Source organism: Juglans regia, chromosome 2, assembly GCF_001411555.2.
Source record: "Juglans regia cultivar Chandler chromosome 2, Walnut 2.0, whole genome shotgun sequence".
NCBI lineage: Eukaryota > Viridiplantae > Streptophyta > Magnoliopsida > Fagales > Juglandaceae > Juglans > Juglans regia.
In genome coordinates this window covers 35,834,634-35,861,180 of record NC_049902.1, presented here as the reverse complement: position 1 = coordinate 35,861,180, position 26,547 = coordinate 35,834,634, and the positions used below count along the sequence as shown (strand labels likewise).

Sequence of the window (26,547 nt, the reverse complement as noted above, 5' to 3'; positions counted from 1 at the left end):
TGTAAATCAAAGAACTCCTACCTATACACCCATGACTATACTGAGTTTAAGGACAAATTAACAGTATCTGTTATATTATCTAAGTTCATACAAATTCCTATATGCAATAACTAGTAAGAGCCGCTCGATTATCCATTTTTTGTAGTCAATAGTAAGCAGCAGAAGTATCAGTGATTCAATAGATTGATATCTGCAGATTTGGGGAGCCTTTTTTAAAACTCTGCAACCCTTGAGCTCTTTTTCGGTATACTTCCACATTTCCACCATTAGCTCCTCCTTCCTTCCAAATAGTGATATTAAGGCATTCCAAGACCCTCCCATAAAAGATTAGATAGCAAAGCAAGCAAACTTCATGTCTTGTCCCTGTGAAGCCTTTTATATCTACCACCTTAAGATTTCTACCTAGGCAATCGAATTTGGGGCACTGCGTCCAGAATCTATCAGGGTTCAACTCAAATGGAGGTGTATAATCCTAAAATAAACCAAAGTAAATGGAGATTATTTGTAAGATAACTCCAAGGAAAAAAAGTAAGTAATTAAGCAATTCTTATTGATACTTACATCAAAAACTCTTCCAGGACCTATTTCAATAGTAAGAGTCTCCAAATAAGGACAACTGTTCAGGAAGAATCTGATTCCATATAATTCATTCTCGTGCATAGCAGCTTTCAGTATCAAGTGCTTTAAGTTCAAGGGAAAACTCATACGCAATGGTTCTTCTCCAAGGGGAATAACCTAAAATAGTGAACATAAACGGTCAAAACAGACTTGGGATGCAGCATAAATGGTCTTCACATTCCTTATAAAATCAAAATCCCGAGAACTTTTTTTACTAAAATTCATGATGCCTAGAGAGAAACACACACAAGTAGAACTGATCCTAGGGTTTAACCTTTAACCAAAAGAGTACATCATATCATGCTTAGATCAATGATATAAAAATTCTTAAAATGAAATCGAATATGGATGTGTGGAAATGTAGAAATAACGTAGATCATATATATACCTGAAGCATGTAACTGCAAACGGTCAAAACCCTGATGGGGTAAAGTTGTTCTAGGAGTTTATGAAGAAGATTACCGACAGCTTCATCAACTTCGAACTCAAGTCCAAAATCCAGATCTGCCTCTTCCATGTAGTTCCGGTTTATCTCTATGTCAAAAATTCCCACCACCCCTGAATATTTTAAGAACCGTAAATTCGGCGCTTCTATGTCAAACCAATGATCTCTAAGAAAATTGCATTTGTCAATGACTAGACTTCTTAGCCGCAAATTTGGTCCGTTGATACGCAGATGCTCTAAGTTCCAACATTTCGTCAAGCTCAAACTCTCCAGCAGTGGACAATTCAGTAACAAAGATTCAATAAAAGACACTTTCAACTGAAGCCAACCTAAAGATACATGCTTCAGTGCTTTGAGATTCATGAAGTCAGACACCCGAAAACTGCAAGAAAACAACTTCAGGGATTCCAGAACAACATGTCCATACACATTCATGGGCAAATCAAACAAAGCTTCATGATTGCTAAAGCCATCTTCTTCCCATAATATTGGATCCGAAAAATCAAGGTCCAACACCTTCACATTATGGCTAATGGCAAATGCAATGCAGCGCTCCACATCCTCACGGAAATTTACGGGCTTCAAGCATGAGAGCCGAAACTTATCTATGCCAGTTTTTTTATAGTTCTTCATCCATTGTCTTGCAAAATCTATGAAAATCTGTCTCTGAGTTTCTTGTCTTTCCTGGGATTCACCAACTCCGACAAAGAACCTCTCATCAAAGTCTATGTTCTTTGTTTCCCGCCATATATGACGCCAACGCTTGGATAGAACGCAAGTTCTGGCGGCTTCTTTGAACGGCAAGAAAAAAATGATGATCAAGAGAATTTCGTCGGTCAACCTTGAAAACATGTCCAAGTTCCCGGCCATGGCTTCCAGATAGTTTTGCCGTGGGCTGTTCGAAAAGCCATAAATTGGGTCCATTTTGTATCAGTGAAACGTTGCAAGGAAGAAAACGATGCGATGTTTCGAGTTTCGACGAAATGTTGCGTCTTTTTGATATTCAAGTAAACAGAAGTTTTTCGCGGGCACAAAATATATAGTGTATGGATAGCAAATGACAAGTGTAATTTAACGGTTCCTTTCTAGTTAGTTATGACGATAATTTATTAAGACGACGACATTCGACACATCATCCTGCCGTCGCATTTGGAAGCTTTTTTAAAGATAAAAAAAAGATTGCCTCTATTTGACTTGTGAGATTGAATTAATCGTAGCCGTCTGTTCATTTTGGGACCCTTGTGCATAGACGGAGAGGATCTGTCGGGCAAAAATCCAATCAGATTGTTATTCCCAAAACCCTCAGTGAAACCATAAGCACATACAAAGCGAGCGAAATCCCAAACCCTATCAGCACCGATCGAGTTCGGTCCGACTCACTCCGTTTCTCCTCGCTCACCGAGTTGGTAACTACTTCTGTTTACTTTTATTTTTCGGTCCTTTCGCTTCTCGTTTTGATTGGTGTTTCACCTGAGATTTTCCCGCTGAGACAAACAGAGCGTTAGGGAGGGTTGCACCGTTACGTTCATTAACGTAGGCATATGGGTGCTTATACTTGTGTAGCATTTGGCAACAAGACGACAAACACGAGGCTGGAAATTATAGATCAGTTGTTTTGTTTTGATATGTCATTGTTCGGGATTCTTGGACATTGGGGCTGAGACAAATGTAGGGAAAAAAAAGATGCTCAATCTTGAGGTCTTTCTTTCTAATAGCATTTTACTTTACAGTAAGTTTAGATTATTCAGTCATGATTCAACTTGGGCCTGGTTCGATGCCATGGCTTAGTTGAAGTAATCCCCTCGTTCCATTCTCTTTCGGAAGCAAGTTAAAGCAGCATTCATGGTTGGGTCTTTTTTTTTCTCAGCGTTTTAAGCTGACAATCGTTGGGTAATTTGCAAATCCTAAGTTCAAAATCTTCAGAAATCTATTTTTAACCTCCTTATTGTCATTGTTCTCTGTTAGAGGTTTCTGATTTTGTCTTACATACATACATACATTAGTGTATATGTATATCTGCGTGTGTTTTATACTCTTAACTTATAACTCTTAATTTTGCAGCTAGAAAAGTCCAATATTGTATTGTGAATCACTGATGGGGCGAAATATATCCAATGATTCAGAATCTCCAGTCAGGGGTCAGGGTTCTCTTCATAGAAGGAGTCCTCAAAGAGAGAGATCACCCACTCGACAAAAGAGCTCCCACAGGATTAGTTCTCCGGCAAGAGATAAACATTCTGGTCGTGCTAAATCTCCAAAGCATGTGAGGTCAAGTTCTCCCACTGCTCACTCACCTTCTCCTCGTACAAAACGGTTGAGGAGAGCTCAAGATGAAAGGGAAACTGAGAGAGCTCGCTCGCCTTCTCCCCGGAAAAAGCCGTTGAGGAGAGCTCAAGCTGAAAGAGAGGTTGAGAGAGAAATTGAGAGAGAGCTTGAAAAGAATAATGGCAGGGGAAGTGATAGGGGGAGACAGAGGGAAAGGAGTTCTGGGAGGGAAACTGTGAGTGAGCAGAAAGAGGGAAGGCCAGGGAGGCATGATAATGTGATTGAGAGAGAAACTGAGAGGGAGCATGAAAAGAACCAGGGAAAGGGGAGTGATAGGGGGGCAAATAGGGGAAGGGGTTCTGAGAGAGAAACTGGAAGTGAGAGAAAAGAAAAAAGGTCAGGTAGGGATGATAATGAGACTAGGAGAGAAATTTATACAGAGCATGAAAAGAACCATGGCCGGGGTAGTGATATTGGGACACACAGAGAAAGGGGTTCTGATAGGGAAATTGGGGAAGAGAGAAAGGGGAGAAGGTCAGGTAGAGATGGTAATGAAAGCAAGTCTTCAAGATCAAGGCACGAGCGGTCTAATTCTCCTTTAGATCGTCATCACAGGAGCAAGCATAGATCTCATTCGCCTCCACCAGCTGCTGATACCAGAGCTCGTGACGAGGTGTCTGGTGATATCCACTCCTTCAAATGAATTTCCTTATTTATTTGTTTTCTTACAATTATTCTCGCATTGAAAAAACCAATGCAATTAAAATTGTTTTCATAGTAGAACTGCTTTTATTTTCCATTTGCAGGCCGTTATTGGCATAGGATTAACTAGTTTTGTCATCTTGGATAACTGCTATAAAATTTTTAGAAATTAGTGTTTTAAAATTGATGGACAATGACTTCTTTTTCTTAATAAGATAGCTTATGGGAGAAAAAAATGGAGTAGAGAGGTAAAAAAAAATGGAGTGGATGAGAAATTTAGTTGTTGAATGATTTACTTTTAGTTTGAGCTCTCAGTTGAATTTATTTATTTTCTTTGACATGCATTTCCCCCGAGTTCAGATCTAAAAGGGAGAAAAAGAAAAAGGATCAGAAGTGCATATTTGTTAAGATTGTTTGCCTTGTGTTGGTGCTCATCTAAAGTTCCTGACTGTGAGTTCAATTGACAAATAATTTCAGGTGGCAAACTTAAGAGGCTCTGAAGACCGGTAAGCTGCTGAAGAATTTCAAACTCTTCACTTAAGCTTCAGCAAGGAATCTTTTTAAGATATATCTTAGCCGAGAAATGAAAAAAAAAGGCCAGTTATCATATATAAATCACCTTTGCAACTTTGTAACCACACTCCATATATTATTGCCAAGGCTTTGTTTGATGGAGTGTGGCTTTCCTTCAGCTTCTGCTTTTATGAAGCAGAAGTTGCCTTGCTGCCCATTTGGCAGTGAACTTTTCTTTGCTTTTGTTAAGTGGCTTGGGCTATTTTAGGTGGCTTTTTAAGAAGCAGCTCATTATAGTTCTTTGAAGCTGCTGAGTTTCTCAAATTATTACTTATCAAACTGGCTCTATTTTATTGCTTTGTTCAGTTTGTGCTGTGATGGAAGTGTTGAAAATGCACATTGGAGTAATGGCTTCTTCTCCTTAGATTTGTACACATTGATTTTTTAATGCATAAGGGACAAAAAGATTTTATATATAATGTTTCCGTTAAATGAAGCTTTTCGTTCTGTTATGCGACTGTTTTTTCTCTATTATACCTTTGGTTCTGGATTTCAGCATTTTCATTTCCTCAGCCAACAGGGGAGAAGCCTTGCATACATGTGAAGTAAGGTGTTAGCAATAAAATGAAATTGAGAAATAATCTCAACTGCATAAATAAAAGAAATTAAAAATTTCACAAGAATTTTGCGGAATTTAGTTTGGAAGGAAAAATAAATTCTTCATAATATTAATAACAACTCCTTCCCTGAACCAAAAAGGGAAGTCTAACTTTAGGATCTGGAGTTGAAGGATCTGAGTTTGCTCCAGTTACAGCAAAAATGCATTTTAGATTTCCACCAACTAGGGTAGATAAATTAAATTAGGCTCATCAATATACTTGAATTTGTTAACTTATCTTTTTTCCTTTTGTTCTTTTCTTTCTCTAAAGTCGGACAATACACTAATCTTATTGAGATTGATCTTGATGTAAAGCTTTTAACTGGTGGTTGCTTGCTGCTTGCTGCTTGAGCAGGAATAATGAGAATGATTCAGTAGCTAAGATGAAGGCTGCTGAGGAGGCTCTGGAAGCTAAGGAAACGGTAAGGTTTAGCTTGGTCATATTGGTTTTTTCATCATAATGACAAGATCTTTTGTTTCTATCTTTATCTACACCAACTTGTGCTAGGTTTGTGGCAAGAAGAGGTATTGATTATCCTTAAATGCCGGGCATCATTATTGTGGTGTAATTTGTTTTAAATGAGTAAATAACATGCATCCTATTTAATTATTGTTATCTTTATTGCAGCAAAAACCTTCATTTGAACTATCTGGAAAGCTTGCTGCAGAAACCAATAGAGTCAGAGGTGATATTTTCATTTCTTAGATTTCACTGCACTATTCTCATTCCTATGCGTGTTTCTTAGTGAAGAATTGTCTGATTTGATTGTCCAGTTGGATGTGAAATTGGTTTTGACCTTGAATTTTTCATTCCTTTGCTAAGTGGGTATTTCCTTGTTAGGTGTGACACTCCTCTTCACTGAACCCCCTGATGCTCGAAAGCCGAATGTAAGATGGCGACTTTATGTCTTCAAGGCTGGTGAAGTGCTAAATGGTGAGTATTTAAGTCCTGTAGAGCTTATAGTTGCAAGCTATATCTCTTTGTTCTTGCTTCCCTTCTTGCACGATACATCTCTATGCTTTGTTTGATACTAATAAAATTGCATGTTCTCTTGTTGCCCAGCTGCTTTTCTCAGTTTATTCTTCTTATACCATGTCTAATTGCATGAGGGGGTGGGGAAGGAAAAAGGAAATGAGCAATGGAAATGAAAATAAAGGGAAAGGGAGAGGGTAGTTCTTCCTTTGACATGTATGGATGAAGGGAAGAAAGGAGTGGATAATAGACTGATTGTATCTTCTTGTTTGGTTTTTAGCATGGGGAAGAGAATGAAAAAGTAGGAAAAAAATCATTTGACTCAGTTTCACCCCTTTAAAATAATACATAAATAAAGAATTATGAGGGCGTAAATGTTATTGAACTATTATTCACTCTCCCTTTCTGCTTACATCGAGTGGAAGCCAAAAAGTTGAACAATCGTGGGCTATATTAGCTAATGCTAGCTGCACCTATTCATTACTAATTTTTCTTTGTCAGAGAATATTCTTGATGTTCAAGAAGGCTTTTTTTAGTTCCTGGCACTATACATATGTTCTAAGAAGTACCTATCATCGACAGAGCCCCTTTATATACACCGTCAAAGTTGTTATCTTTTTGGGAGGGAACGTAGGGTTGCAGACATTCCGACAGACCACCCATCTTGTAGCAAGCAGCATGCTGTCATTCAATTCCGGTATATCTATATTTAGCAGTTTCATTCAGTCATTGATGTTCTTGAACACTGTTTAATTTCCTTTCCCCTACCTGTCAGACAAGTAGAAAAGGAAGAACCTGATGGTACATTATCAAAGCAAGTAAGGTGAGACTAAAGTACCTTATGATTTCTGTTTTTGATTGCCAAGAGAATATCTTCAATTTAATAGGTAAGTTCTTTTGTTTCCACCATGTTAGGCCTTACTTAATGGACCTCGGAAGCACAAATAAAACTCATATTAATGTAAGTTGCTCATATTGACATCCCTTTTACATTTTTCTCAATAATTTGTTCAGTTGCATAAATAGCATCAACAAAAATGAAATTTGCTTGTCATTTGTAGCCATTCTGCAACATGTTCTGTGATGTTTGCAGGATAATGCCATTGAACCTCAACGTTATTACGAACTTTTTGAAAGAGACACCATCAGATTTGGTAATAGTAGGTAGGCCACTCATTAATATCTAACTTATGCTTTCAAATGTTTAGATCAGATTATAGTATTTTATGATGAATTTGCCTTTGAGTTGGACTATTGTATTTTATGTTAGTAGCAGTTTATTGTGTCTGTTTTTCTTAGGGATTTGATATCTTTAAAAAACAAGCAGTTTTTGATCCCTTTTTAAGAACCTAATTATTGTTTGCTGAACAAATAGAGGTGGAAAAGGTAACACCTATGTCTAGATGTCATGATAAGGTTTTGAGATTTTTTGGTAATACCTGGAGTAAAAATGGACCATTGAGGCTCTTATGCTGTTAACTTTGTAAGGTTCTTAAATAGTGTCAAGTTGTCTATTCAAGTTTTCACCATTGTAGGATAACCAGCACCTCAAATCTATGGCCATAGGTGGGCATTTGGCTTTTTGTGACTGTTAGATGGGTGGATGTATTGACGGAAAATTCCTAACCATAAGAAAGATTAAAAAAAACTAGAAGGGAAGTTGAAATTGAGAGGTTCATGATCAACGGTTACTCAATTAAGGGGAACTAATCCCTTAATTCTAAAGCTATTTGGGATGAAATAATAGAAAAAATGGAAAGGAAACTAGCTAGTTGGAAGAGGATGTACTTATCTAAAGGGGGCCGGTTAACTCTCATAAAAAGTACTCTTTCTAACTTACCAACATACTTCCTTTCACTATTCCCACTTCCCGCCAAGGTGGCTCATCGCATGGAGAAAATTCAACGTGATTTCTTGTGGGGAGGGATCAAGGAAGAGTTTAAATATCACTTGGTGAAATGGGCTACAATTTGCTCCCCCATTAAGGAAGGAGGTTTAGGTATACGGAATTTGAGAGCATTTAACCAAGCCTTGCTTGGCAAATGGTTATGGAGATACCACCATGAACAGGAGGCCTTCTGGCGAACCATCATTGCCTTGAAGCACGGGGAATCATGGGGAGGGTGGTGTTCCAATGAGGTGAGTGGTCCCCATGGAGTAGGGCTTTGGAAACATATCAGAAGAGGATGGGACATCTATGCAGCACACACTTGCTTCAAAGTCGGCAACGGTGTTAAGGTAAAATTTTGGCATGACTTATGGTGTGGTGATCGGGCACTCAAGGATGTATATCCAGGAGTCTACAGCTTAGCAAGACGGAATGATGCATCCATTGCCGATCTACTTAGCTTTACAAATGGCTCCTTCCAATGGAACCTTACTTTCAATAGAAATGCACAAGATTGGGAGATGGATGACATTTCGGCCTTTTTTGACCTTGTGTACTCCACGCGGATGTCGGGGGAAGGAGAAGACAAGTTATATTGGCGTCCCTCTAAGAAAGGAGTTTTCACGGCCCGCTCGTTTTATCATTCCTTACATGTGCACAACTCAGTCCCGTTCCCATGGAAGAGCATCTGGAAGACGAAGGCACCTCTAAAGGCAGCCTTTTTTGTTTGGACTGCCACGTGGGGAAAGATTCTTACCATAGATAACCTGAGGAAACGCGGCATCATAGTTATGAATTGGTGTTATATGTGTAAGAAGAGTGGTGAGTCCGCAGACCATCTCTTACTACATTGTGAGATTGTCAGGTCCTTATGGTCCGAGGTCCTAGCACGGGTGGGGTTAGCATGGGTGATGCCAGAAAAGGTAAGTGAGTTTTTAGCCTCTTGGAGAGGTATTAGGGGCAACTCTCAAATTGCCTCCATATGGAAGATGCTACCTATTTGTCTATGGTGGTGCATTTGGGGGGAGCGGAACGCAAGATGCTTTGAAGATCAAGAGAGATCAATGGATGAGCTTAGAATTTTGTTTTTTAATACTTTACTCCATTGGTCAATTGTAATTGATTTTCAGGGCAGGTCGTTTCACGATTTCCTTGTATCCCTAAGCTAGACTTAAATTTGCTCATGTATATGTCCCGTATACTTGGGCATCCTTTGTATCACTTTTGATCAATAAAATTTTGTTTACCGATCAAAAAAAATTAAGGGGAACTACAGGTAAAAAGTGAAATGTGATGCTTCCTCCCTCTCTTAAACTCATGTATCAAAGTTATGCTTGTTCTCTAAAGTAAAGGAGATGACTTCTCAAATCCTTTAAATATGATAATGTGGTGCATGAATGAGTTTGCGATGGCTTTGAGAAATGTTAATGCTGTTTGAATGCAGACTTGTTTGCTTGGGTCATAGCATTGATATTTTTGTTTATTTACTTGTGATTAGGTATAGGACTAGGCTGAATGAAGGAACTCCTGATATCCACCAAAAGCTTTAGGGGTCTGATTATTTTGGAGTACAAATTTTGTCTAATTGTGTGGAACCAGTGGAAGAAGGATATTTGGAGAAGGTTGAATATATTTAGGATTTTGTTGCTTTGGCTTGATTCTTTTAACCATAGGATGCCATGCAGATTTGTGGTGTTAATTATAAGCTTTCGTTTGTCGCATGGAAAAGTTCCTCTTCCCTTTATAAGAGAAAAGTATAGCAATTTTATAGTTCTCCTGCCAAAGGAATTATTTCTAAGATTAACTTATAAAAAAAAAAGGAATTATTTCTAAGATTACCTATCCAAGGAAAAAAGAAAAGAATATTGCTGAGATCTATCCAAAGCATGCTTTGCTTGCAATAAGGGGGCAGTTTTTTTGCTTTCTTGTTTCTCTTCATTCTTTTGTGGAACTACTTTGTCTCGTCTGCCTTATCTTGTCTGTGTTATTGCAGTTGCAATTTAATTTTGTTGTTCAGAATCTTAAATTTGATACTCTGTACAAATTATATAAATTGGCATTTATCTAGACTGCCCATTTAGTGGTGCAACTTAAGTTCACCCGGCAACAAATCAACCAATATTGGTAGGTAATACGCACCCTAAACAACCCTCCAACCCCACCTAATCACATCACCTAACCTGTGGGTAGATGGTTAATTCCATCCTTGGTCTATCAATTTAGCCTACTGCATAATAAGGCATCATAACTGTTCTGGTATCAAGTAATGGTTCCACCCAACCTTCACCCCATATTTTTTTTATGCGTTCAGAAGTGGGTAACTACCATGTCAATTGGGTGTATATTTTCTAGTGTATTCCCCACGCCATATTTTTTAGCCTACTGCATGATAAGGCATCATAACTGTTCTGGTATCAAGTAATGGTTCCACCCAACCTTCACCCCATATTTTTTTTATGCGCTCAGAAGTGGGTAACTACCATGTCAATTGGGTGTATATTTTCTAGTGTATATTATCTTTTAGATCTGCCATAAAGTCGTTTCAATAAAACGAAACTTTACTTTTGGTAAAGATTTATTAAAAAAATGGGAAAAAAAATGAATCTATGATATAAAATAATTAAAAGTGGTAGTTTTTCCATCTTCATGACTGTCTTAGGACAGTCCCAATCCAATATTGCTGTGGAAAACTTAAATTTTTTATGGAAAGGAGTAATTAGCGTGATCAGTTTCTGCATATTTAAAGACAAAATGATGAAATGAGTTGAGCTTTGTTGGGTTTCTGATATGGTGAATAAGCTTCAGTATTTCTTCCTTATTGCACCTTGGTGCATGATCTTACTGTGTATCACCCCTATTTAAATAATAATGTTCCATTATTTCAATAGTGTCATTCCAACTGGAGTTAATCAGTGCTCCCAAGGGGAGACTGGGTACATTGGCATGCATGACACCTTAGAGCCATGAATACATGCAAAGCCTTCAATATTATCTACCGCTCCAATCAACAGTCATTACAACTTGGCCAAGTTTATTTCATGCCCTGAATAATTTCAAAGCATAGGACTTGATAGGATCAAGAATTATTTAAGCATCTTCATTTCTTCTTTTCTTTCTTCTATTGTTCTTGCTATTTTTTGGGTTGTTTCTTGGTTCTTGTTTGTTTGATGGGTTCGTGTCGGAAGCTACGTATTGATTAGAAGCTCTTTGAGCTTAAAAAAGAAAATGCTCAATGGTGGAGGATCACTGAGTATTCATAGGGTCACTAAGTTCATTTCCATTGATGTTGCTGCTATGGTATAGTTGGCATTTGTGGTGGGTGCTTGTGGAGCGTTCGTTGGTTCCTCTGAGTTTTATAAAACTTGTAGGAAGGGGAATCGAGTGTTGGTGGTTCAAAGATGTCACAATAGCTATGGGAGGTTTTTGTCTATGTCGGAGTTTGGACAAAAAAGAAGACGTGGCTTCATTTCTGTTCCAGAAGGGTCAAAGGGCAAGGGGGTGAGGAGGTTTGAAGAATTGCTGAGAGTGGCTGTTTCTTCTCCCTCTGTTTCAGGTGTAAAATACAGAGTACCTGAGAAGGTTGCATCATATTCTTATGTTGATGAGGGACGAAATGGGACTTTTGTAGAGGTCTTGAAGAAGCCGTTGCCGTGTATGGAGGGCAGTAGGGAGGTCCGTGGGATGATTGGTGGGAAGATCTTGCATGCGAGAGGGCAGTTGATGCAAAAATCTGTTCATATTCTCAAGGGTGACGATTTGAGTCTCAATGAAAGCACGTCAGGGGCTGGGAAGGATTTCTCATTGAAGGCTATGCATGATGCATTATTGGATATGAAATTAATGTGGATCTCATGTTGAAATGGGTTAAGTTGGGGTTGGGCCCTGTGGGCTTTGAAGGTAAAAATGGATTGGTGGATACGTAGCAGAGTGTATGGGTGGGTAGGCTTCTGGTATGGGTCACAAGGAGGTAAATTTGAAGGGTAAAAATAAAGTGAATGGGCTGGGCCTGGTTAAAAGCCCAAAACGGGTGTGGAAGACTAAGACTTGTATCGGGAGTCTCGGTGTTTTCTCTTCTAGCATGACGACGCTGCTACTTGATCCAATGGTCTCAAAGGTTGCACAGACTACTTCGCCGGTCATCGACGACCCCTTTGGTGGTGTGTCGGAAATGGTTCTGTCGTTGGAGATGGAAGAGGGAGAATTAGTGGTTCAGGACACTGAAAAGGAGGTGGTGAGTGAAGGTGAATTTAATCCGTTCGTATCTTTGGCTCCTTTGGTTAATGGTGTGCATTTGTTGGATTCAGTTCCTTTGGTATTAAAGCCTATTTTTCCAGTTGAGAATCTTGTGCATCCTGAAATGAATGATAGCTCGTCATTGGCTTTTTCTGAAGATCTACATCAGGATACTTCTTCTGGAGGGGATTTGGTTCAGCACAATTTACAGTTGGAATTATATGAGGGGGAATGCTTTGATGAGGATGTGGGTAGCCCGACTCCTATACGTACCCTCCCGCCTCATGTTTCAGCTAAAAATGCCTCGGATTGGGTTTTAAAAAAGGTTGAAGATTTACATGCATGTGTGGGGATATCGTGCATAGGCTTTGAAAAGCAATTTAAGGCTCTTCTTGTCGCTATCGAAGCTGGTCGCTCATCGGCCTTGAAGTCAGCCTCTAAGAAGGAAAGGGAGTTAAGAAGGTTAGAATGTTCTATCAATTATGACACAAAGGAGGGCAATGTTGGGAGGTACATATTGAAAGGGAGTCTCATTTTTCTAATGAAGCCTAAGATTCTTTCTTGGAATATGAGGTGGATTAATGATGTGAACAAGCGTCTTCGTATTAGGTCTCTTCTCCATTGTTGGAAGATTGATATCGAATGTTTTCAAGAAATGAAGCTGGGTTTTATTGATAGAAGTATTATTTGTAGCTTGTAGGGGTGTGCTATTGTGGGTTGGGTGTATTTGGCTTCTTTAGGAGCTTCAAGAGGTGTTCTTTTGATGTGGGATAATAAAGTGGTGGAGTTAGTAGATGAGTGTTTGGGCATTTTAGTGTAGCATGCTCTTTTAAAATATTGAGGAAGGGTGGATTTGGGCTTTTGTGGTAGTCTATGGGCCAAACTTGATAGACGTTTATTGTAGGAGGAATTGGTGGATTTGTATTATTTGTGGGAATTGCCTTGGTGTGTGTGTGTGGGGATTTCAACATTATTTTGTTTCCTAGTGAGCGTTCAGGAGAACCTTGTCTTCGGCTATGGAGGAATTTTTAGAGTTTATCTTTGATTTGAATCTTTTGGATCTTCCCTTAGTAGGGGGAGCATTCACTTGGTCCAATGGTAGGAGCTGGTTGAGACTGGATAGATTCCTTGTTTCTCCATCTTGGGAAATTCATTTTCCTGAGCTATGTCTAAAGAGAATGCCTCATGTCTGTTCAGATCACTTCCCTGTTTGCTAGATTGTGGTGGTATACATGGAGGTAGGCTGTATTTTAAGTTTGAAAACATGTGGCTAAGAGCTTAAGGGATTGTGAACAGGGTTAGGAGTTGGTGGACTTCTTATCAATGTACGGGAACGCCTAGTTTTATACTTGTTGGAAAACTTATGTTTTTTTTTTTTTTTAATATAAGTAAAAGAAGTGGAATGTTGAAGTATTTGGGAATGTTGATAATCAGAAAAATTCCATTTTGGAGGAGTTGCATGTGTTGGAGGTTGGGGAGGAGAATGAAGTTATGAATGAGGTGGCGTTGATGAGGAAAAAGGAAGTGATGATCGAGCTTGAGAGGATTTTATTGTTGGAGGAGATACCTTGGAGGCAAAAGTCGAGGGCACTATGGTTGAAAAAGGGTGACAAATGTACTAAATTTTTTCACCGATTGGCTAACTCACATAGGCGGTATAATGCCATTGAGCTCTTCGTTATGAAAATAGTGTGCTTTCATCCCCCTCCGTGATTCAAGATCATATTGTGCAGTTTTATGAAGGTCTTCTAATCGAAACAACTGGTTGGAGGCCCAATCTTGATGGGTTGGCTTTTGTATACATTGGATCCTTTTTCTACGAGCAGGTTGGGGTGACCATTTGAGGACGATGAGGTTTATCAGGTGGTGTGTGGGATGGTTAAAGATAAAGCCCTTGGCCCATATGGTTTTTCTATGGCATTTTTTCAAGCTTGTTAGGATGTTATGAAAGAAGATGTGATGCGGGTTTTTCAGGAATTTTTTTCTTATCATAAGTTTGAGAAGTCTCTTAATGCTACATTTATTGCTCTCATTCCTAAAATAGCCAGGGCCTCTGAGTTGAAGAATTCCCACCATATTAGCCTTGTAAGTGGGGTTTATAAGATAATCTCCAAGGTGCTTGCTAACTGTACGAGTATGGTGATGGAAAAAATTATTCCTAAACCTCAAAATGCTTTTGTTCAGGGTAGGCAAATACTTGATTCTGTTCTGATTGCTAATGAATGTCTTGATAGTCGATTGAGAGGTGTTCATGGTGTTATTTGTAAACTGGATACGGAAAAGACATGATTATGTGAATTGGGACTCCCCTTTTCTATATGCTTGGGAGATGTGGATTTGGGGAGAGGATCCATGACATTGTGTCTCTACTTTTCAGTTTTTAGTGCTAGTTAATGGAAACCCTTGTGGTTTTTTCCATAGCTCTCGCGGTTTGAGACAGGGGGATTCATTATTCTCTTTCCTCTTTGTCATTAATATGGAGGCTTTGAGTCGAATGGTGGAGGCTGCTATTTGGAGGGGGAGGGGTGTTTCTATCTGGTTTTTCGGTGGAAAATGCGTATGATGGTTTTATCACTCTTAACTCACATTCTTTTTGCAAATGATACACTTATTTTTTGTGATATTGATCGCGGGTATATTCAAGCCTTAAGGGTTGTATTATTATGTTTTGAAACTGTAACAGGTCTTAAGGTGAATTTGGATAAGTCGAAGTTGGTTCCGGTGGGGGAGGTGCAGAATATTAACTGTTTGGCGGATCTATTGGGTTGTAAAGTTGCTTTTTTAGCTATGAAATATCTTGGTCTTCCGTTGGGTGCGCTTTTAAGGCTAAGGCTTCGTTTGGTTACTGAACTCAACTGAGTTCAGCTGAATTCAGTATAATTTTAAGCTGAGTCTAACATCCAAATACTCAACTCTCAAATTACTAAACTCATTCCAATTCAAAATCTTCTTATACATGAGACCCACATCATTTTTCAACTTAAAACATCTTTATATGTGGGACCCATAACCTTTTTCAATTTCCCATAAAAAGTATTATACTCATCTTAACATTCAAACACACTTTAAACTCAGTTTAAATGGGTCTCACATGATTCTTTTTACTATTCAACTCACTATTATTCATAAAGAACTCAACTCAGCTAAGCTCAGTTCAACATCCAAACGCAACCTAAGTCCATATGAGATGAGGTAGTTGAGAAGATTGAGAAAAGGCTAGCGGGTTGGAAGCGTTTATATCTTTCTAAAGGGGGTAGAGTTACTCTTATCAAAAGTATTCTCCAATCTCCTAACTTATTTACCTATCCTTATTTCCATTACTTGTAGGGGTGACAAACCGGATTGAAAATTATTTCGTACATTTCTATGGGGTGGATTGGGTGAGGAGACGAAGGCCCGGTTTGGTTAGCCAGTACAAATGAAATATTTTTAAATATCTCATCTATACCATATGGTAGTTTTCCCTATCCAAACACACTATTTTATCTCTAAATTTTAAAAACATGAACTTAAATAAATAGTAATGAACATTGAATACTGATAGTGAACAGTGCAAAACTTACATAAACAGTAAATGAACAGTGCATGAACAATGAAAACTGTGCGTGAATAGTGTAAACAGTGCACTTTTCAGCTCTCTAATCAACAGTGGGACCCACACATTTTTCAAATCCCAAAAATTAAAAATTATCTCATCTCATTTCACTATTCACACATTTTTTTTACAAACTATTTCATCTCATCTTAACTAAAAAATTTCACTACTGTTTAAAATATTTTATCTCATCTCAACTGCGTAACCAAACGGAGCCTAAATTTCACCTTGTTAGTCGGAATAGAGTTTGTTCTCCCATTTCAAACGGAGGCTTGGTGGTTTGAAATTTGAGAAGTTTCAACAAGACTTTACTGGGAAAATGGTTATGGAGGTATCAATTGGAAGGGGAGTCATTGTGGAGGGAGGTTATAGATCAGAAATATGCGAGTGATTGGGGGGTTGGTGTTCTAAAGAGGCAAGGGGGACTTATGGGGTGAGTCTTTGGAAATTTATTAGAAAGGGTTGAGAAATTTTTGCTAAACGTATAAATTTTTTTGTTGGTGAGGGCTCAAGGATCCGTTTTTGGCTTGATGTTTGGTGTGGTGATCGGGCTCTTTCTAGTATGTTTTCGGTTATTTTTCGTTTGGCAGCCAATCAGAATGTTACTGTTGCTGATTTGTTAAACCATTCCAATGGTATATTGCAGTGGGATGTTTGTTTCATTAGAGCTGTATGGGACTAGGGAATTGACGAGGTCTCTGATTTTTTCAGCTTCTTACACTCACTGGGGTTTGGGGGTAATGAGAGGGATAGAATCTTATGGAAGCATACGGGTAATAAAATGTTTTTGGTACGGTCTTACAATAAGGTGTTGACTGCTCAGCATTGTTCTCCTTTTCCTTAGAAGAGTATTTGGAGGTCACATGTGCCTTCAAAAGTCGTTTTTTCATATGGACAGCATCACTCGGGAAGATTCTGACAATTGATAACTTGAGAAAGCGCAGTCTTGTTATGGAGTGGTGTTTCGTGTGTAAGAAACATGGAGAATCTGTGGATCAATTATTACTGCACTGCAAGGTGGCAAAGACATTGTGGGATGGTGTTTTCAGTAAAGTTGGGATGGCTTGGGTGATGCCTATGAAAGTAGTGGATCTACTTGCGTGTTGGACCCAAATTCAAAGTTCTCCTCAAGTGGCTGCTTCGTGGAAGATGGTTCATTTGTATCTTATGTGGTGTATTTGATGGAAAATGAACTAGAGATGTTTTAATAACAGGGAGAGGAAATCTGGAAATTCTGTGTTTTCTTTGATGTCAATGGTTTTTAGCTTTAGTGCTTAATGGAGATTACGTTCATGATTACCTGTTTTCGTTTTTTTTATTTTTTTTATAGAATATAATTAAGTGTTTTCTTTTGTATACTTCATGTATGCATGGGTTTCGCCTATTTTATTTGATGAGTAAAACTTTCTTATTAAAAAAAAAAAAAATCTTAAATAAACATGGGGGGCTCATCATTTAAGTGTGGTTATGAAAAATATTGATTGGCAAGTGAAGCATGCATTGAACTATCACAATTTCTTTAGAATCTCTACCTGAACAGTCCCATTGCATCATTGTAATATGATTCTATATATTGCCTTTTCTTGTAGCCGAGAGTATGTACTACTGCACGAGAACTCTGCCGAGTGACAACGAGAATTTGGCTGCTCGATGTGCCTCCTTCTGGCATGTGGAACATGTTTTGATTTGATATGCGTAGGTACTATTTACTGAATGCCTGTGCTTTTTCTATAGATGGAGTTCAGTTTTGATTGTCTTAGTGCCGAGGTTGCTGAAATAACTGGTGAATGTCTTGACTCGTGTTCTTCTACATATTAATCAGGACCTGATTATTGCTTTGACCTCTTGCTCGACTCTGGAGTCAATTTTTCATTTGGAAGACATTTGTACTCTGTTATTTATTTATTATTATTTTTTTCTAGGCAGTCTATTTTTGGATTCAAAACAAAATCTCCAAAAGTTATACATATCTATTGCAAAGTTCATAAGCACTTGAGCAGACTGGTTTTGGAGGACTAGATCAAGAACTTCAAGCATACATTTCTAATTTCTATTTTCTTTTTCTTTTGTTGGGCTTAAATATATATATATATTTTGTATATATATATTGTGGGACTTATTAAGGCCCGACTCAACCAAAACTGATATGTTGGAAAAGATGGAGACACAAAATGGTGGACTACTGATACTACTATTGTTTATGGCTAGGTGATTAAGACCCTGTTGGCTTTTTTGGAGTGAGTGCCTGGTTCGGGTTTCTTCTTCAATCACGATCATTCCTTTTTAAGTTTTAACGAGATAAATACTTTTAAGTTATAAAGAGAGTAAATAAAAATAAATTCACAAATTGACACCTTGAATTGTAAATGTACTTTTATTATAAAATAGATCTAATAGATTTTATGAAGTCACATTAGTTTGTATCTACTTTTATGTAATCTCTTTGTGTATGTAATAATTTTCTTTTAACAATATCATTTTTTAAGTTTCATCTCATTGGATAACGGTCGTATTTTCTTTTTTATATTGAGTTTTACTATTCATTATTACACCACTTATTTTTATTTTTTAAAATTGGTTTTATTCTTTCTAAACTAATTGAGTTCTTCTACACATCAACCATATACAACATACCATACATTTGGTAAGAGAAAAATTAAATTAAATAAGTATTTGTGATGTGTGGTGTGAGGATGATGAGTAGAATTTTTTTTTTACATTTAGTTTCTTTTGGCTATTTTATTGGTTTTTTTTTTAATTTTTTTTACATATATATAACCGATGTTAGTAAGTATAAATCATCGCATGATTGTACAAAGAGGGCGAAGTTTTTTTGTTTTTCAATTCGGCGTAGTTTATAGAATAGAAAGAATGTAAAGAAGATATTGATTGGACTTGGAATAAAAATTGGAATTCGTTAGCAATAAATGGAGTGTATTTACTTGGCCACCCACAAAAAATGAGAATCTCGAGCCATCGCTAATACACATTGCACATGGCGCGTGTTGGTGCTCGATCACCAAGCCAGTCTTTCCTATGTGCCAAAACCAAACACTCCTTATCACCTCTTTCCTATTCTTCCCGTGAGCCGTTCGAGAGACAGGGTTAGGCGGCAGTTTGGTTCAATTAGAGCAGAGACCATGGCCACTGAGAAACTGGGAATCAAGATCGAGAAGAACCCACCCGAATCCAAGCTCACCCAACTCGGTATCAGAAAATGGCCCAAGTGGGGTTGCCCTCCAAGCAAATTCCTATGGATATATGGACTTGCTATCTGCTTGAAGGAAAAGTGAAGGTTACGCCTGATGGGGCTTCTGAGTCGGTGGAGATTAGGTGCTGGTGACTTGGTCGAGTTCCCAAAAGGAATGAGCTGCACTTGGGATTTCTCGGTAGGTGTGGATAAGCATATTATAATATGGGCTAGTGACTTCCTGAAGCCTTTTGCCGTATGTTCCAGTATATGCACTCATGAAGTAAATTGGGATGGTCTTCATAATGTATGCCATTGACTGTGCACCTATCTGGCATTAATTCTGTGTAAAGTATGATGAACATGTGATTCTGAGATTTTACAACTAGTTTCAACTTTCTGAACTTAAAAAAAAAAAAAAAAAAAGGAGTATATTTACTTCAATAATCTAATCTTTTCACTTTTTTTTCGGTTATAAATTGGATCAATATCATAAATAACAATATCCGAATTATAAAATTTATTCATTGCTGAGAATTAAATAGCATAAGGTAAGAAGATCATTGATGGTCAGATTGTTTAAAAATACACTTCATTACGGGTGTAGAGAGTTTGTCAAATATATATATATATATATATATAATATACTACTTGCAAGCCACGTATACCCCTTATACGTAGCGCCCAATTGGAGGGAAAAAAAACTTATACAAAAATAAAATCTTTTCATAAAAGCAGACAATGGTAATAATTTATTAAATAAAAGCTCTTCAAAGATAAATTTTGAACAACACCTAATTAAAAACACATTCTTTATATAAATGGAATTTATGAAAACAAATATATGCAAGTATTTACCTATGATCATTCTCTTGCCAAATGAAACCAGTATTTCAAAATCATACAAACATTTGAGGATGTTGGTTGGAAATTTTTCATTTCTTGGGATAGATTTGATTGCATGTGAAAGTGGTGATCAATCGAGAATATGTTTGGGAGAAAGTTTAGCAAGATGTTTTTTTATGGTTTTTTCCATGCATAGTTGACATGACATCCAATCCATCATAAAATACTTTTCCTTTAATTCTTGAAAGTCATATTCTTTTAGTTTTTCTTTATCACTTAAGTCATACTCTTTTAGTTTTCCTTGCACATTCATCCTGAATCAAGTGGTCAATTTTGAATGACCACCTGATTAAATTGATGTGATCTTATCTTGCACTTAAATTTAAGGAAGCTTACGTGTCTTGTGCAACCTGAAATGCATGACATAATATGTATATAATTAAAAGTGTTGAATCTGAACATGATGCGAAATGACATAATCGTATACTATTTTGGATAACATGTTTGCATATATTATGACATGCGTGATACATAAAAAGTGGTTGTCAAATAACTGACTTTAATAATAATTTATTTAAGCGGACGTGATGATCCTAATTCATGATTAAATTACTTACCTCGATGCGCTGCTTCCTAAATCTAACTTCGCAGTTCATCAGTTGCATGAAGTATTAAATGCCACTAAATATGTCTAGGAAAATGTGTCATAATATCTCACGTAATTAAATTCATACAATACAGAATAATCAAATAAATATTCCATTTAATACGAAAATCAATAAATACTGATATTTTAAATTATTCAAATACTAATAACCTATTCTCACTTCCAAATTATAATTAAGTAAAGTATTTAATCCTTACACGAATCCATTAAAACAAGTCATGAAATCTCAATTCATAAAATGGCTAAATTTTCTTATGAATAACATAAATATTCAAATTTACAAGAAATCTAATGAATAATAATGTCATTTAATTATGCTGAACATACTTCTTTATTTTCTAGTTATAACTATAATAAAATAATTTTATCGAAGCTAGCAAAATAACAACGAAAACTATTTTTGATAATTGACCTAAAATCTTATTTAAAATTCAAATCCTGGAAAAACTATTAATATAATCTAATAATAATTTAAGACTAATATCATATTACAATTTAGTAGGAAATTATATCTTATTTAAATCTATTAAATAATACTGTAAATTATTTTCATAAAATATACCTAACCAGACCTAACGTGCTAAAAATAAAAGTAGGCTCTTATTATTTACTACTAAATTTTGTTGTAAAATTAATACTTAATAACATAATTAAAATCCGTAAATATTTTCTACAAAATAAAATTTATGGACTAATAATTTTTAAATAAAACAAACACTTCTTCTAGGCACAGTCGCCGAACGCAAGCGGCGTGCAAACAGAACACTCTGGTTTCATTTCTCTTTCGTTTGTTTTGGATTCCCCCTCGACCTCTCTCGTCTTCGCCTTCGGCTGGTGTGAAGAGATTCCCGCTTCGGTGGTCGACGTCGAAACAAAGATCTTCGGCTGGTATTTTTCCTTCAGATCAGCTTGCGTTGTCTTCGGCGTAGGTGATTTGGGTCAGGTCATTTTCGGCGTGGGTGATCTGAGGCGTGGGTGGGTGTCTGTGTCGCAAGTTCTTCATCTTCCTGGGTTTGTCGGTGTGGGTGTCTTTGTCGCACGTTCTTCATCTTCTTGGGTCAGGTCTTACATTTTTGTGTTGTTTGTTTGCAAGAGTTAGGGAGGTCTAACAGTCTTCGGCTTCAATCTCCCTCTCTCGAAAGCTCTGGGGTCTTCGGCTTCAAATCGACTCTCTTGATTACTCTGGGATTTCGTGGTCTTCAAGTCGAGCCGTGAGTAACTGGTCCAGCACGGTGGATATCAACTGGGCTCGGTGCGCAATGGTAAAGCAGCTTCTGTTTGTGTGTGTTTGGAAACCCAGATAGAGCAATGAAGATGTGTTTATGCCGTAGAAATGTATATTCATGTGAATGAAATTCATGTTCTGAGTAAAAAAAAAAAACGCATAATATTCGTGTGTGTGGACAAAGTTTATATGATGATCATTTGTGTGAAAGTTGGGTAAAGCAGCTTCTGTTTGTGTGTGATTGGAAACCCAGGAAGATGAATGAAGATGTGTTTATGCCGTAGAAATGTATATTCATGTGAATGAAATTCATGTTCTGAGTAAAAAAAAAAAACGCATAATATTCATGTGTGGACAAAGTTTATATGATGAGCATTTGTGTGAAAGTTGGGTAAAGCAGCTTAAAGCAGCTTCTGTTTGTGTGTGTTTGGAAACCCAGGAAGATGAATGAAGATGTGTTTATGCCGTAGAAATGTATATTCATGTGAATGAAATTCGAGTAAAAAAAAAAACGCATAATATTTGTGTGTTCACAAAGTTTATATGATGAGCATTTGTGTGAAGGTTGTGAAAAGCATGCATTCATTTCCCAATAAATCACTGCTCTGTAAATGTCGCTATCCCTAAATAATGAATGCATGCCATGTTACTTTGTTTTAAGAGGTAAAATAAAATAATGCATGTCATGTTAATTGTGGAAATGTGAACTCCTACTGCAAATTTAAATATTCACCATAAAATATTTTTAAGCCAAATACAAGACATGCAAGCTGGTGGTGTTCACATATGCGAATCTCTCTAGCCATTTAAGCCTGCGACCATAGCCATACCATTTGGGGCAGTGTCTGTTGAGAATAATTTCCACAGCACTCGGAGCCCATCGAAGCACTTGGTTCAGTCAATCAGAAAGATTAATAGGAACAAACCCTTTAAAGGAAGGGTGCCTCTAAATAGAAATTTACAATGTTGTGGAATTGGGGCATGAAACTTGGTATTTGATTTCTATATAGAAGAAACATTTGTTTGGACCCTAGCATGTCAGAAGTTGTAGTATTCTTCCCAAAGATTGACATTGGATATTGAACAATTTGTACAGGGCATTGAAAAAGGGGAAGAACACTCAAACCCGCTAACACCATCTCACGCAAACACCCATACCTCAGTATGTTATTTTATATTTCAAAAACTTATTGGAAATGGTCTACTCAATGTTTTTTATCCGAATTATCATTATTATTTTTATGTTAGGACATCCCTCAAACGGGTTTAGCAAACTTTCCAAATCCAAATCACATGCACAGTTACTATGGACCAGTGCCTACATGGTCACCAGCTTTTCTGCCATATCCAGATGGCAGCCAATATCCCAGTAACATTCAGGTGGTTTTCAACGTCTGTTTGTTTGTTATGTAAGTTGGGGTTTTTTAGAGTTTAATTGCTCTTGTATTATTATTATTTTTTTTTTTTTCAGAATGTTGGTTACCCATTTCAATATGGGTTTGGGCCTCCGACTCCTCACATCGCTACAAGCTCCACAACGAGCGCAAGGGGTTGTTCAGAGAATAGACCCGATTGTAGGGAAACTGAAGTGCCATGTACAAACTCAATGGTTGATGAAGAAAGTCAAGAGGATAGACCCGAATCACGGGAAACCGACGGTTGCACTACTGGTTCACCACAGTTAGTGCAAACGGATGGTGATGATATAATTGAGGAGCCAAGGTCGGGGATGGAATTCAATTCTTTTGAAGATTTACATATCTATTATAAGGATTATGCTAAGAAAAGCGGGTTTGGGGTGATGACACAAAGGAGTGAGAGGGGAGATGATCAAAGTATCAGATATGTCACTCTTGGTTGTGCCCGTGGAGGGAAGGCCCGGGTTAAGAGTTTGAACGTCGCAGCACCACGCCCGACGGGAAAGACGGATTGTAAGGCAAGGATTAATGCCTTAAAGGTTGATGGAAAGATGCGGTTGACAACAGTCCATAATACACATAATCACGGCCTCAGTCCAAAGAAAGCTCGCTTCTTTCGTTGTAACAGAGAAGTGAGTGAGACTGTAAAAAGAGTCCTATATACAAACGACTTGGCTGGGATCCGGATGAATAAGAGTTTCGGATCTCTTGTCGTTGGTGCAGGTGGCTTCGAGAACCTCCCGTTTTTGGAAAAGGATTGTCGCAATTATATAGACAAGGCACGTCATCTACGACTTGGTGCAGGTGGTGCTGGAGCACTTCGAGATTATTTTTTGAGGATGCAGTACAAGAATAATGGTTTTTTTGCATCGATGGACTTAAGTGATGATGGGAGGCTAAAGAATGTATTTTGGGCAGATCCACGCAGTAGGGCGGCCTACCAGTATTTCGGTGATGTCGTCACATTCGACACCACATATCTCACGAATAGATATAGGATGCCATTTGCACCATTTGTTGGTGTCAACCACCACGGACAATCCATTCTTTTGGGAGCGGGGTTGATTTCAAGTGAGGATACAGAGACCTTTACATGGTTATTCCAGACCTGGTTGCAGTGTATGGATGGTATACCTCCAAAAGCTATTATTACTGATCAAGATAGAGCAATGAAAAACGCAATTGCTATTGTCTTTCCAGAAAGTCGGCATAGATTCTGTTTATGGCATATACTGAAAAAAGTTTCCGAGAAGCTTGGGTCATATGCTGCCTACAAAAGTGGACTAAAAAGTCACCTAATGAAATCTGTGTACGACACTCAAACAATTGAGGAGTTTGAGAAATGTTGGGATGGGTTACTTAACACATATGATTTACATGAGAATGTCTGGTTGAAAAGTTTATATGATGAGCGTCACCATTGGGTACCAGTATTCTTGAAAGAGCACTTCTGGGCTGGAATGAGTACAACCCAGCGCAGTGAAAGTATGAATGCTTTTTTTGATGGTTATGTTCATGCGAGAACAAACTTGAAGGAGTTTGTCGACCAGTTTGACAGTGCGCTGAGGAAGAAAATTGAGAATGAAAACAATGCAGACTTCCACACATTTAGTGTCACCATTCCCTGTATATCTAGATCTCCAATTGAGAAGAGATTTCAAGAGTTGTACACGAATTCTAAATTTAGGGAAGTCCAGCAGCAAGTAATGGGTGTGCTCGATATGGATCCTTGTCTACTCAGTGAGGATGGTGTAATGAAAACATATCTGGTGGAAGATGAAGTTCGTGTTGAAGAGTTCACTAAACTTGTGTCCTATACAGTTAACTTCAATGTGGAAGACTGCGATGGAAAGTGTTCATGTGGGTTATTCGAGATGAGGGGGATATTGTGTAGGCATATTTTAGCCATCTTCAAAGCTAACGGTATAAAGTTATTACCAGACCGGTACATTTTAGATCGATGGAGAAATGACATCAAGAGGAGATACACGTTAATCCACAGTAGCTATGATGCTAGGGATCAGAGGCCAGATGGTAATAGATATTCAAGTTTGTTAAATATATGTTATCAGATGATAACTTATGCAGCGGGATCCAGTGAGCAGTTTGAAGATGCAAAAAAGAAGTTATATTCAATGATTGACCTCTACCGTGAGAATCAACACCCCCCATCTATGACCCAAACAGGTTCGTATGCGAATTTTTACAGTTTATTTATTTTAAGTAGTTCTTCATAGTATGTCATATTCAACAATTCTACGCCCTTGGCAGGTTCAAATGCTGGTTTTACAACATTGGACACAAATGCTGGTGGTAGTTCAAAACCCGTACTAAGTCCAAATGTTGTGCGAGGGAAAGGAAGACCTCCATCTCTAAGGAGAGCATCCAGGATGGAGAAAGACATGCGGAAGGTTAAAGCCAAGCAAAAAAAAGCACCAGTCAAAGGGAAACGTAAACAGGTGCATGTCTTAATATTAATGGTATTACATATATACATGGTTATGTACATTAGATTTATAACGTAATTACATGGTCCATTAGCGAGATGAAGGAGATACACCACTCCCGGATGTGTGTAGAAATTTATTTCGCCCATCAGATGTAGATATCACCAGTCCTAGACAAATGCAGGTATATTAATTAGAAGTTATATTTTGTTATATTTTAGTTTGCCTATGGAAGAAGTAAATGCAAAAAAAAATTTAATAATATACCATTTTATTATTAATCAACAGCCTGTTCGAGACAGTGGAACCCAGCTCCAGGAAACAGTGATTGCAAGTCAAGAAAGTGTAATAATTTCAAATATTTTCACTTAATAATTTCAGTTTTGCACTTTTACCATTTTTAGTTAGTTTCACTTTTCACATTTTGCGTACAAATCTTTACAGATACAGTTTGGGTTGGATGGAGATCAACCGGTACAACATGGGTTCGATGGATCACAACCTGAGCAACTGGATTAATTAAATGGGCATTTTTGTGTAAATGTTGAATTAGTTAATGTTATTACAGTATGTGTTGGGATTTGGTGTAAATGTAAGAACATCATAGTGTCCTGTTGGTGATGTTGTAATCAAATGCTGATTTTGGTGATGTTACTTGAATGCAAACCTTCTCATGCAGCTGTACTGGTTGTTTGGTATCTTGATGCTTCTTGGTGATTAAATGCATCTTGATGCTTGTTGGTGATTAAACACCAATGTCCTTGTGCTAAGTAATGAAGTTGTTGATATGGATCTTATTTTCTTATTCATTAAAAAAACGTTGTTGATATGGATCTTTGAAAACATGACAGGGGCTGCTAGATT

The 26,547-nt window shown here is 37.6% G+C and overlaps 3 protein-coding genes across 10 annotated transcripts; 2 read left to right on the top strand and 1 right to left on the bottom strand.

Moving 5' to 3' along the window:
• Positions 1-175: 175 nt before the first annotated feature.
• On the bottom strand, positions 176-1,987 carry LOC108983135 (F-box protein At3g62230-like). The gene is made up of 3 exons (XM_018954686.2): positions 1,007-1,987; positions 562-735; positions 176-472 (listed from the first exon to the last, which is right to left on the bottom strand). Exons 1-3 carry the CDS (start codon positions 1,985-1,987, stop codon positions 176-178), a joined length of 1,452 nt encoding a protein of 483 aa, XP_018810231.2.
• Positions 1,988-2,349: 362 nt separating this feature from the next.
• LOC108983760 (FHA domain-containing protein DDL-like) lies at positions 2,350-18,244 on the top strand. Of its 8 annotated transcripts, none has more exons than XR_001994926.2 (12): positions 2,361-2,469; positions 3,125-4,001; positions 4,508-4,536; positions 5,557-5,623; positions 5,830-5,887; positions 6,043-6,135; positions 6,757-6,871; positions 6,950-6,992; positions 7,067-7,135; positions 7,268-7,338; positions 17,480-17,589; positions 18,099-18,241. XR_001994926.2 is itself a non-coding variant. In XM_018955546.2 (11 exons), exons 2-11 carry the CDS (start codon positions 3,159-3,161, stop codon positions 17,517-17,519), a joined length of 1,410 nt encoding a protein of 469 aa, XP_018811091.1. In that variant the 5' UTR covers positions 2,350-2,469; positions 3,125-3,158; the 3' UTR covers positions 17,520-17,875. The 8 variants fall into 8 exon arrangements, 6 of the variants coding, with proteins under 6 accessions (XP_018811091.1, XP_018811066.1, XP_018811103.1 ...); XR_001994927.2 differs by lacking the exon at positions 18,099-18,241 and adding an exon at positions 17,713-17,875; XM_018955546.2 differs by lacking the exon at positions 18,099-18,241 and having other exon boundaries at positions 2,350-2,469; positions 6,950-6,997; positions 7,090-7,135; positions 17,480-17,875.
• A 786-nt stretch (positions 18,245-19,030) lies between these two features.
• Positions 19,031-26,202, top strand: LOC118347710 (protein FAR1-RELATED SEQUENCE 5-like). Its single transcript, XM_035687758.1, has 12 exons — positions 19,031-19,097; positions 21,523-21,650; positions 21,706-21,855; positions 22,915-22,980; positions 23,067-23,198; positions 23,290-24,040; positions 24,155-24,660; positions 24,772-25,423; positions 25,508-25,695; positions 25,778-25,867; positions 25,972-26,028; positions 26,128-26,202. Exons 1-12 carry the CDS (start codon positions 19,031-19,033, stop codon positions 26,200-26,202), a joined length of 2,862 nt encoding a protein of 953 aa, XP_035543651.1.
• The last annotated feature ends 345 nt before the right edge of the window (positions 26,203-26,547 follow it).